Here is a 12,249-nt window from a genome sequence, read left to right on the forward strand (position 1 = left end):
CTTCCATTGACTAAATTGGAAATCATCTGTAACTCTTACAAAGTGATCCTAGACTCAGATGAAGCCAGTCCTGCTATGTTCCTGGGTGTATTAGATCAAGGGTCAGAAACCTGAATTTAAATTCTCAATCTCTTGCTGATAAGGTCTCTCACTTGGGGCAAGTGTTTTTGCTTACCCTCGTGAGCTTCCCTTTCCTCTCCGGTCCCTTCGTTGCAAGGGTGTATTGGGGTGTTCCTCCTGAGGCTCGTGCAGTGTTAGTAAGAGTAACTAACAATTGTTAACCTATTTTTAGTGAGTTACAAGTCATGGACACTCTTCTGAGCCCTTTAATGGTACTGACCATTTTAAGCATCACAGCACCTGTGTGGAATAAACACTATTAACCCAGTTTTATGGAAGAAGGAAACTGAGGCCCGGAGATGGTGAGTCTTGCCCAAAGTCACACAGCTAGAAAGCTGTGGAACTGGAGCCTAACTCCAGGCAGTCTGACTTCAGAATCCACGATGTCAACCGTTCCGTGATGCTGCCATGAAAACCTGGGTGCCGCCGCACGATTTAAGGATCTGGACGAGAAAGTGTTTTAAGGGAATGAATCTGAAGAGCTGATGTAAAAATGGAAGTGAATGTGGAAAACTTATCTATAAGACCCCAAATGCAAAAACGCAAGCCAAAGTTCTCCTGAAATATTGAAGCATTTTTATACCGTATCCCCTCCAGACACCGTAACATGCCTGTATCTGCACACTTCTGTATAACAGCAGTGAGAGAAGGAGTCACTACAACTGCATTCTTGTGCATTTTCTTTCTCTGAAAATAGCGCCACCCGTCGTACATGGCACCGATGCTTTTTCTATTTTAATTTCACAGATGAAAGAACTCGGTGTCATCTTCTACAACTGTAGCTGCCTGGTCCTGGATTTACAGAGGATATTCGCTCTGTATAGCTCATTAAAATTCAAGAGCAGAGTGCCTCAGACCTGGTCCAAGAGGCTCTATGGAGTCTATGACAACGAAAAGAAATTGCAGCTTCAGCTGAACGACACCAAATCTCAAGCATTTGTGTCGGTGAGTCATTGCCCTCTCGCTCCTCCTCTTCCTTCTTCCAAAGTTGGAATGTTCGAGTGTGATCTTGTGCTGGGCAAGCCTGAATTCTAAAGATCAGTTCTGTCCCACCCCTTGACGAGGTGAGATATACCCACTCTTTTCTGAAAGAAATTATTTTAATGTTTATTTACTTTTGAGAGAGAGAGAGAGACCAAGTGCAAGCAAGGGAGGGGTGGAGAGAGAGGAGACGCAGAATCCAAAGCAGGCTCCAGGCTCTGAGCTGTCAGCCCAGAGTCCGACGCGGGGCCCGAACTCACGAACTGTGAGATCATGACTTGAGTGGAAGTTGGAAGCTTAACCGACTGAGCCACCCAGGCGCCCCAAGATACACCCACTTTTACGCCTAATCATATGCTGTCCCTAGTGATAATAATGAATGTTAATATGCATCCCTAGTTCCTTATGCTTAGTGTTATTGAATTTGATCCCTCTGGCCATCTGTTAAGGTAGACCCAGCTTTGTAACCCTGTTACAGACAAAGGGATGAGGCTTATCTACTAGCACAAAGACCCTCATGGCAGGAGCCAAGACAGGCACCAGCTCCCAAGTCCTCTGAACCAGATCCTATTTTCCATGCCCTACTTCAGTGATTGTCAGACTTGTTTTTAGCAATAGAAACCTTTGATGAAAAAATCTGAGGCATGTTGGTGTGTAAAACAGGTAAAAGCAGAAGTGTACTTGATCGAGGCTGAGGGAGGAGGCCCAGAGGGCAGGGCACAGCTTCAGGCCTCTGACTACACTGAAAACTGCCACTCCCCACCTCCCACATCTACCATCCACTGCTGTCCCACAGGGTCACTGGGAATGGGCAATGTGAATATCCGTGCCTGCAGCCCTGGTCCACCAAACTTTAAAAACTTAAGAACTGGCTGGGGATCCTGTTGAAGATGTAGATTTACATGGGGTGCCTGGGTGGCTCAGTTGGTTAAGTGTCCGACTCTTGGTTTGGGCTCAGGTCTTGATCTCACAGTTCCTGAGACTGAGCCCTGCATCAGGCTCTGTGCTGACAGTGCTTGGAATTCTCTCTCCCCCTCTCTATTTGCCCCTCCCCTGCTTGCACTGTCTCTATCTCTCTCAAAAATAAATAAACAATAAAATAATAAAATAAAATAAAATAAAATAAAATGAAATAAAATAAATAAAATGCAGATATGCAGCCTCCCACCATTGCCCAGGCCAGGATCTGATCCACTGGACCTGGGGTGAGACCTTAGAATTTTGATTTGAAACAGCCTTCTGGGGGCGCCTGGGTGGCTCAGTTGGTTGGGCGTCCGACTTCGGCCCAGGTCATGATCTCGCGGTCCGTGAGTTCGAGCCCCGCGTCGGGCTCTGTGCTGACAGCTCAGAGCCTGGAGCCTGTTTCAGATTCTGTGTCTCCCTCTCTCTGGCCCTCCCCCATTCATGCTTTGTCTCTCTCTGTCTCAAAAATAAATAAACGCTAAAAAAAAAAAAAAAAAATGAAAAAAAAAAAATGAAACAGCCTTCTGAATTGATCCTGGGGCCTAGATAAATTTCTTAAGACCATGCTCCCAATTCAACATGCTGGTCCCCCACTGACAGGAGTGCTTTTATGCCAACAATTTTTATATCACTGAAGAAAGTGTCACTGAAGAGTGAATTCTGACCTTTTTGTCAATTAAAATGAAAGCACAGTCTGAAAATTTAGACATGTAGCAATTGAGACAAAAGAGGATGTTGAAGTTGTTTGTCTTAACAAATTCACATAAATGCAAATAGCAGAAAATAGACTGAAAGATTTTCATCAAAGTGAAAAAGCCTTTTCTTTTTAATATGTGGAGGTCAGCAATGTAGTAGCAAGTAGCATATTGTATGGGGTGTTTTACTAGCAAAATGACTTCATGTATTCAGTTTCATTTCTGAAGTTTCTCTCAAGACAACCCTGTAAGACAAGAAGGCCAGATAGTATCCTGAATTTGTAGATGAGTCACAACAGGAAATGTGCCAAGGACCCCTTAATGCAGAGAAGGTAACAGGGTGACATGATGCCCCAAAGGACAGGTGCTCAGCCAGCTCCAGTAGAACAGATGAAGCAACAGGGAAGGAATGAATGGTAAGCAAATTTCAGATAATTGCTGGATTTTCAATTTACGGTTTGAATCTTAGAGATTGGTGAATGTGGGTTTTGCATATATTTAAATTTTCTTTTTTTTAATGTTTAGTTTTGAGAGAGAGAGAGAGAGAGACAACATGTGCATGCATGTGCACTTGAGTGGGGAGGGGCGGGGGGGGGATGAGGATCTGAAGCAGCCCCCCAGCTGACAGCAGAGAGCTTGATGTGAGGCTCAAATTCAAAAGCATGAGATCATGACCTGAGCCAAAGTCGGACACTTAACCGACTGAGCTACCCAGGCACCCCTAAATTCTGACTCTTAAAAAGGTGGCAAATCCCCCTTTGTTGATCCCAAAGTTAACATATCTACCCCAGAGAGAGGGCCCAGGCCTTTAATAAAATCTACTAAAATGTAGATCTTTGTTGTACTGTGGGACAGATTTACAAATTGCGTTTTATCAAATGATTTGTCACAAAATAAGTAGAGTTTTGAAACATGCCTTTAGGTATAGTCTTTTAAAGTATATGATGCCTCTATTTTCTATTTTTTATTTATTATATTATTTTAACTTACTGTTTTCTATTTCCTAGTAATGTCAAGCCTACCTTTGAATTTCAATTCAACAGGTATTAATTGAACACCACGTTTGCAGAGGTATAAAATCCTACAGGTATAAAATAAAGTCAGACACCCCCCGCCACCAGTGGAATTGGTCTGGAATCCCAGACCTCCTTGATTTCACCCCTGTTGTGCCATCTATTATATTTTCGTAGCTGTTTGTTGATTGTTTATTGATCATCTCTCCTGCTATTTAAAAGCCTCTGAAGATCATATACTGGACCGTCTTGCTCATTGGTATTCTCAACACCTTACACAAGGCTCCAAAAAATGTTGGATTGGATTTATTAGTAATTTTAATATAAAGTTCTAGGATGTGTATAATTTTCTGAGTGATGTATGCCAAACATGCCAAAGCAAATATATTTAAATTGAAAGTATTTGGTGTGGGGCGCCTGGGTGGCTCAGTTGGTTGGGCGTCCGACTTCGGCCCAGGTCGTGATCTCACGTCCGTGAGTTCGAGCCCCACGTCGGGCTCTGGGCTGACAGCTCAGAGCCTGGAGCCTGTTTCAGATTCTGTGTCTCCCTCTCTCTCTGACCCTCCCGCATTCATGCTCTGTCTCTCTCTGTCTCAAAAATAAATAAACGTTAAAAAAAAATTTTTTTTTTAAAAAGAAAGTATTTGGTGTAAAACATCTTAAAATAGTATATTGTATTTTTATAATCTCACAGTCCCAAGACTAAATTCACACACACACACACACACACACACATTATTGAAGACACATAGACACATAAAACACATATTACTAAGAATTACCATTCCCCAGATTAGATTTTTAGATGATTAACAACTTAGCATTGTTAAATACAAATTTTAAATTATGATATAAATATGGATTATTTCTAATTTTCTCACAGAACCCCAAAGATACTTGGTGAGATTTAACTATGTGATCTCTAATAACTTGGTGCCAGTGAGTTCTGATTTTAATTCCCCATTAAAATAAGAAGACAGGAACCATAGTTGGCTGGGTTTTTGTTATCTTACAGATTTCTTTTTAGAGCCCTTGAGATTATAAATTTGCTTTCCAAGATAAAGACTAGTGCTATGCCTGGGTGGCTCGGTCAGTTGAGCATCCAACCCTTGATTTTGGCTTGGGTCACATGATCTCACAGTTCCTGGGATTGAGCCCTGATTGGACTCTGTCCTGATAGTGTGGAACCTGTTTGGGATTCACTCTCTCCCTTTCTGTCTCTCTGCCCCTCCCCCACTCACGCGCACACTCACTCTCTCTTTCTCTCTCTCTCTTCAAAAATAAATGAACATTGGGGACGCCTGGGGGGCTTAGTCGGTTAAGCGTCGACTTCGGCTCAGGTCATGATCTCACAGTTCGTGGGTTCGAGCCCCGCATCGGTCTCTGTGCTGACAGCTCAGAGCCTGGAGCCTGCTTGGATTCTGTGTCTCCTTCTCTCTCTGCCCCTCCCCCACTTGTTCTCTGTCTCTCTCTGTCTCTCAAAAATAAATATTTTTTTTTTAATTTTTAAAAAAATAAATGAACATTAAAAATATATATATAGACTAGTTACTGATCTGGGTGCTAGACAGATCTGATCTCTCATTATAGTTTTGTTCATTCACCCATCAGTCATGTATACTGAGATGTATTTAGTGAGTGAAGGCAGGACATTAAGTGGAACCTAGTGCTGCTATGAAAAATGCCATGTTATATTAGTCTTTAGAACCTCCACTACATATTGTTAATTACCTTTTTAATAGCTTTATTGAGAGATACTTCACATTCGGTGGCATTTCTTTTAAAGTATATGATTCAGTGGGTTTTTGTGTAATCACAGGCTTGTGCAGCTATCTCCACCATCTAATTTTAGATTATTTTGGGGGCACCTGGGTGGCTTAGTTAGTTAAGCATTCGACTTCTGCACAGGTCATGATATCACGGTCTGTGAGTTCAAGCCCCGTGTCGGGCTCTGTGCTGACTGCTCAGAGCCTGGAGCCTGCTTCAGATTCCAGGTCTCCCTCTCTCTGCCCCTCCCCTGTTCATTCTCTGTCTCTCTCTCTGTCTTTCAAAAATAAATAAACATTAAAAAGTTTTTAATAAAAGGACAGTTTCATCACCACAAAGAAAACCATTAGGAGTCACTCTCCATTTTCCCCTTCCCTCAGCCCCTGGTAACTGCTAGTCTACTTTCTGTCCCTTAGAATTCTCCTTTCTTTAGGTATTTCATATAAATGAAGCATATATAATATGTAGTCTTTTGTAATTGATATCTTTCACTTAGTATAATGTTTTCAAAGTCCATTAATGTTACAGCATGAATCAGCACTTCGTTCCCTTCCGTGGCCAAATAATACTCCATTATACAGATATGCCACAGTTTGTTTATTCCCCCATCGGTTGACGGACATTTGGGTGTTTCTATCTTTTGGGTCCTGACAGTAGTGTTGTCATGGACTGACGTGTGCAAGTTTGTATTTGAACACCTGTTTTCAGTGCTTTGGGGTGTGTACTCAGGAGTGGCAGTGTTGGGGAATGTGGCAACTCTGTGCTTAACATTTTGAGAGACTGACACATTGGTTTCCAAACTGGCTGCCCCATTTTACAGTTCCACCAGCAGTTAATGAGGGCTCTGTTTTCTCCACATCTTTGCCAATGCTTGTTACTTTCTGCTTTATTTTACCCCTCCAAATGGGTATGAAATGGTATCTCACTGTGGTTTTCATTTGTATATTTTAATATGTTCATTGGCTATTTGTTTATCTTTTTTTGAGAAATGTCTATCCAATCCTTTGCCCACTTTTCCATTAGTTTACTTGGGTTTTGTTTGTTTGTTGAGAGAGAGAGCACAAGTTGGGGAGGGACTGAGGGAGAGGAAGAGAGACTCAAGCAGGCTCTATACCCAGTGCAGAGCCCGATGTAGGACTCCTCTCATGACTCTGAGATCATCACCCGAGCTAAAATCAAGAGTCAGACTTTTAACCAACTGAGCCACCAAGGTGGCTCTTATTTGGTTTTTATTACTGAGTTGTAAGAGTTCTTATACATTCTGCATATAGCTCCTTTATCAGATATACAACTTGCAAATATTTTCTCCCATTCTGTGGGCTATCTTTTTGTGTTTAATATATTTTAACATATATATTTTGAGGATGGAGTATGAACTTCTTAAAAACCAGGAAACTGTAGTGAAATAAATCAGAAGCCTGCTAAGGCAAATATTTAACGAATATGCAAAACAAGTTACGTGCGTGTATAAGGCACTATTTGATCTAAGAGAGACATATTGCCTAGAAGCAAGGTGCATGAGAGCATTTGAGCGGTAAAAGTCATCACAGAGCTGAAACAGGGAAGAATCTGTTTTCCTTCTCCTTCTCATAATAAAGGAGTACACAGTGCTAGGCTCAAAAAATTAATTCAGGAGCAATAACAGGGAAACTTAACAGCCTTCTCTGTAATTAAACTATTGGAACTATTTAACTTCCTCTGCTGAATCAGTAGATCATTCTTTGTGTTGTTCATTCATTTATATCTTTTTATGTTTATTTATTTATTTTGCAGGGCGGGAGGGAGGTGGACAGCATGAGTGCATGAGTGGAGGAGGGGCAGAGAGAGAGAGACAGAGACAGAGAATCCCAAACAGGCTCCCCACCGTCAGCCAGGAACCTGATGTGGGGCTCGAACTCCTGAACCATGAGATCGCGACCTGAGCTGAAACCAAGAGTTGGAGCCACTCAGGCACCCCTTATTCATTTATATCTTAAGCATTTTTAGCCAGTAGTATATTCAGCACTATTTTCAAAGGTAGCAGACTCTGGAACACATCATCACGTACCACCATGCCCCTAGGGCCAGGGGGGTACTGATACCGAGGGTCATGCTTTCCTTAATAAACACACGGAGCACCTGCCATGGTTTAGGCACTGGGTTAGACAATGGGAACACAGGAAACAATACAGCAGGCAAATCCAAATAAAGAATTGTTCACACGTGGATGGAAAGACGTAGCATGAAGTAACTCCATTAAGAATGGAGGTTGGGGGATCACACAGACCTTCAATGCTGATTAATTTAAGAAGCACTTTCACATTCATTCCACAGATATGGATATAAAACATATGCTAAGCACAGCATGGCATAAGGTAAAGGGGATGAGCGACCCAGCGGTTGCATATGAATGCAATACAATGTAGCACGTTCCAGAATGAAGCTCCAGGAAGCAGGAGTCTTACTTTGATCACTGATATATACCAGGTGGCCAGCCTAGAGCTGGAGCATGGTGGGCACTTCGTACTATTTGCTGAACAAATGAAAGCAAGCACACAAGAAAGGCACTCACCCAGCCAGGGAACAGGCCATTACCCGATTTAAGCCTCAAGAGAAACCAGTGTGAGAGGTGCGTTCTACTGTTAATCCCTTAGGCTTCGAGGCTCAGCACGTGTAAGGTGCACAGCCAGCAGGCTGCAGGCTGTAAATGCTGGAGCCTAGCCTGTATCACTGAAAGGCACCCAAAGTCCAGACTTGCAGGATATAAGAGCAAATGTGAAGACAGCAACGACTCCTGTGCCTCAATTTTTTCCTCCCTGAAACCAAAACCTCGTTTTTGCAACATGCAAGGAAGTTCAAGAAATTCCTGAAACAGAAACGTGGGCGCTTGGACGCATGTCGGAGCTTCCTTAAGCTCCTGTCTAGAGCAAAGACCCTCAGCTCCCCCAGGTTAGCCTGAAGAACGTTTAAAGCAGGCCCAACATGCTGAGGGAATTAAGTAATGTCAATTTTGGATGTTTTCATGGAGAGAGAAAAATGAGTAAAGTACAGTCCCTAAAATCAGGTCAGTGACAGTCTAGGCAGGCAAATGAGGCAAGTGCAAATGATTACAAGTTTGAATATGCTAAATAATGTAGCAAATCAATCATATTACGGGTGGGCAGAGAAGGGAGAAGGGGCCTCTGGCTGGGGAAATACAGAAGTTTCATGGAGGAGCTTGTAGTTGAACTAGAGAAAGCGTAATACTGACGGGCAAGAACAAGGAAGCTTGGGCCGGAAGGGCTGGCGGGAGCAAATGTGCAGGGGCAGACAGATGAGAGCCAGGCACAGAGGGCGTGATAGCTGGCACAGGAGGGAGGCAGAGAAATGGGAGGCCAGGGCTTGGAGGCCATAGTTCAGTAGGTTCAGACTGGATTCCCAGACACCAGAAATGCTGAGTGTGATGTGTGTGTGTGTGTGTGTGTGTGTCCATCATGGTGACGAGAAAATGATGTGTAAAAGCCCCAGCAAAGAAAGACCACTAGAGCCTGAATGGGAGGAGGGGCAGTCAGGAGTAAGAGACCCAGTGGCCACTAGAAGCAGGAGCACCTGTCTTGGGGACAGGCAGAGTATCCACTGCGTGTGTGCTAGGGAAAAGGTGTAGGACCAGCACTGGGTTTGGTTGGTTGGTTGGTTTTATCTTTTGTTGTTTTTGTTTGGGGTTTATGTTTGTGTCTTTTCTTATTTTTATGTTTTTTAAATTTTTTTGTTGATGTTCATTTTTTGAGACAGAGAGAGAGAGACAGAGCGTGAGTGGGGGAGGGGCAGAGAGGGGGGGCGGCGCAGAAACCAAAGCAGGCTCCAGGTTCTGAGCTGTCAGCACAGAGCCCAACGCAGGGCTTGAACCCACAAACTGTGATCATGACCTGAGCCACCCAGGCACCTCACCTCTATTTTTACGTTTTTTTGTGAGGGTTTTTTGTCATTAGTTTTTTTTTTTTTTTAAGTTTACTTATTTATTTTGAGAGAGAGCACAAGCGGGGGGAGGGGCAGAGAGAAGATCCAAACAGGCTTCGTGCTGTCAGCGCAGAGCCCAGCATGGGACTCAATCCCACGATGCTGGATCATGACCTGAGCTGAAATCAACATCCGGACACTTAACCGACTGAGCCTCCCGGGTGCCCCTGGCATTAGTTTCTTAAAAGACTTGGAAACTCATCTTCGTTCCAAAAGAAAAATAAATGATCAAAAACTCAATCTGATAGTCGCCTTCCAAGATGACTTTCTGAGCAGGGACATTGAGAGAGTATATGACCTTCAACAGGCTCCTTTCCTGCCCCCACGCTCCCCGTCTGTCTTGCTTGGACATCCAAGACAACGGCTTCATCTTCCCTCTGTCTAAGCCGGGATAGGCATTCCCACCAGCACAGTGATGGGAGTTGTCCCGAGCGTTGGGTGCAGGACAGTTCCGGAAGCCCTCCCGTACGTGCACCCCTCCACTCACCACTGCCTCCTGTTGCTGAGAGTAAGACAGCAACCCCAGTAATGCCATTTTTAGTCCTGTGTGCTGGGAAAACAACGAGAAAGCCAACCTACATCTTTCTATAGCAATTTCATCCCAAAACACCTTATTTTTATAAGATGGAAACCACCTTGAGCAACAGGAGAAAAATGCCTCAAGCATAATTTGCCTCTTTGTTCGTGGGCTTGAGTTTTTCAGAATATCCTCCTTCCCTGTCCCTCCTGATGAATTTGGTCTTCGTAGTCACTTGCTGGGTTTTTCTTTAGAATTACTGATGACCTTTGCACTCTTCTTCCTGACTTAATGATGAGAGGGGAAAAAATCCACAAGATTTTTTAGATTGTATGTCTAGAATGTTTTTATGCGCACATCACCTTTCAAATGAAATGACTTTTCGGGTAAATTGATTGCTGTGTGTACATATATGTATTATATAGTAACACCTGAGAAAATTAACTGTTATTCATGATGGAGTGTTCACCAGAGCCCAGTGTGAGTTAGAATACTCTGAAAATGAGAGGTGTGTATCCTGAAAGCAAGAATTCCCTCCCCATACAGACATAAAGGTCAGACTTGAGACACATCCCACCACACCTTGATCTGAACATGCCTCAACTATGATGGGATTGAAAATACATTTGTCTATTCTCATAAAGGACTGGAGAGTTGGTTTCAAAAATCTACCTCGAAGCCAAGATCCACTGAAACAAATCAACAACAACAACAACAAAGAGAAAGCCCCAGCTGACAAAAATTAATCCTCTGAAAGTTTGGTTTTTGTGTCTTCACAGAATTCTCCCAAACTCTTCTGCCCTAAAAACAGAAGCTTTGACATAGACGCCATCTACAGCGTGATAGACGACGCCAAGCAGTACGTATACATCGCTGTCACGGACTACCTGCCAATCTCCAGCACGAGCACCAAAAGGTCAGTGAGTGAGTAACCTCGTCCTCCAACCCAGCCTCCAGGGCCAGGTGCAAACCGGGGACCATAGGAAACCGGCTGGACACTGAGGTGCTCTCCGTTTCCCTTTAGGTCACACACCGTTCAGACCTCCGAGTGCATTTGCAACTTACCCATGATGCATCTCCTCCCTCAGTCCATTTGAAGGACTCACCCTACAGAAGTACCACCATGTTTTACCTTACAGGCATGAGAGCAACTTTAGAATGGAGATCGGGTTGTTTTCAATTTGAAATTTATTTGAAAAATAAAATAAATTGGAAAAAAATTTTCTGGAAAAAAAAAATTTAACACTTTTTAAAAGTAATCTCCGCATCCAGTGTGGGCCTCGAACTCACAACCCTGAAATCAAGAGTCACATGCTCTACTGACTGAGGCTGGCAGACGCTCCCCAAAAAATATTTCTTGAAAGTTCTTAGCTAGCAGGTGTCCCTGAAGGATATACTGAAACTGAGTAGGTCTGGCAAGATTTTCCTCCAAGGAGACATCATTTTGGTCGTATTCATGTCAGTCTTCATTAAAGGCTGAATTTTTGTATTTTTTCAACTTAAAGAAGAAAGAAACTCAGTATGTATATGTTCTCAGTCAATCCATTCCTCTCTATGAGGAAGCGGGCATTTTAAAAAATGAAGGGATTTGGGGGGCACCTGGGTGGCTCAGTTGGTTAAGCATCCGACTTTGGCTCAGGTCATGATCTGTCAGTTCATGAGTTTGAGCCCCACGTCGGGCTCTGTGCTGACAGCTCGCAGCCTGGATCCTGCTTGGGATTCTGTGTTTCCCTCTCTCTCTGTCCCTCCCCTGCTCACGCTCTGTCGCTGTCTCTCAAAAAGTAAATAAACGTTTTAAAAAATTAAATTTAAAAATGAAGGGATTTTTACAGCAATTCATCATTGTTTAGAGGGGAAATACTTGAAATAAATTTAGGGATGGACTATATGCCCCTAAGTGCATAAATGCCTGGCTGTGCCCCAGATATTTCCCACTTTTGCTCTCCTGCCAGGAATGCACAGATTTGGCTACTTATAAGTGCTTTGAATAACCCATTTAAAGCCAGGAAAAGTTTTCAAAGTGCACATTTCTGAGAGTACAACCGAAGACCTTTTTAATTTGGAAAACTGCAATTTCAAAATAACCCTTTACTGAGGTAAATGATGAAGCGTGCCCTCTCTTGCTTGAATATTGTTCATGTTGCCAACCAACATATGCCTAATATGCAGCTTCTTTATGCAGATGCCTGTAAGATTGCAAAAGCATGAGTCTCCTGCA

General features: G+C 43.2%; 1 protein-coding gene across 1 annotated transcript in view; it reads left to right on the plus strand.

Annotated features, from left to right (window-relative positions):
* PLD5 (phospholipase D family member 5) overlaps positions 1-12,249 on the plus strand; it is a 352,020-nt gene that overhangs the window by 306,651 nt on the left and 33,120 nt on the right. The window contains exons 13-14 of the mRNA XM_032591872.1: positions 868-1,065; positions 10,811-10,947. Of these exons, the coding sequence (XP_032447763.1) occupies positions 868-1,065; positions 10,811-10,947 (335 nt within the window). The remainder of the gene's footprint in view (positions 1-867; positions 1,066-10,810; positions 10,948-12,249) is intronic.

Source organism: Lynx canadensis, chromosome F1 (genome assembly GCF_007474595.2).
Source record: "Lynx canadensis isolate LIC74 chromosome F1, mLynCan4.pri.v2, whole genome shotgun sequence".
In the NCBI taxonomy this organism is placed as follows: domain Eukaryota; kingdom Metazoa; phylum Chordata; class Mammalia; order Carnivora; family Felidae; genus Lynx; species Lynx canadensis.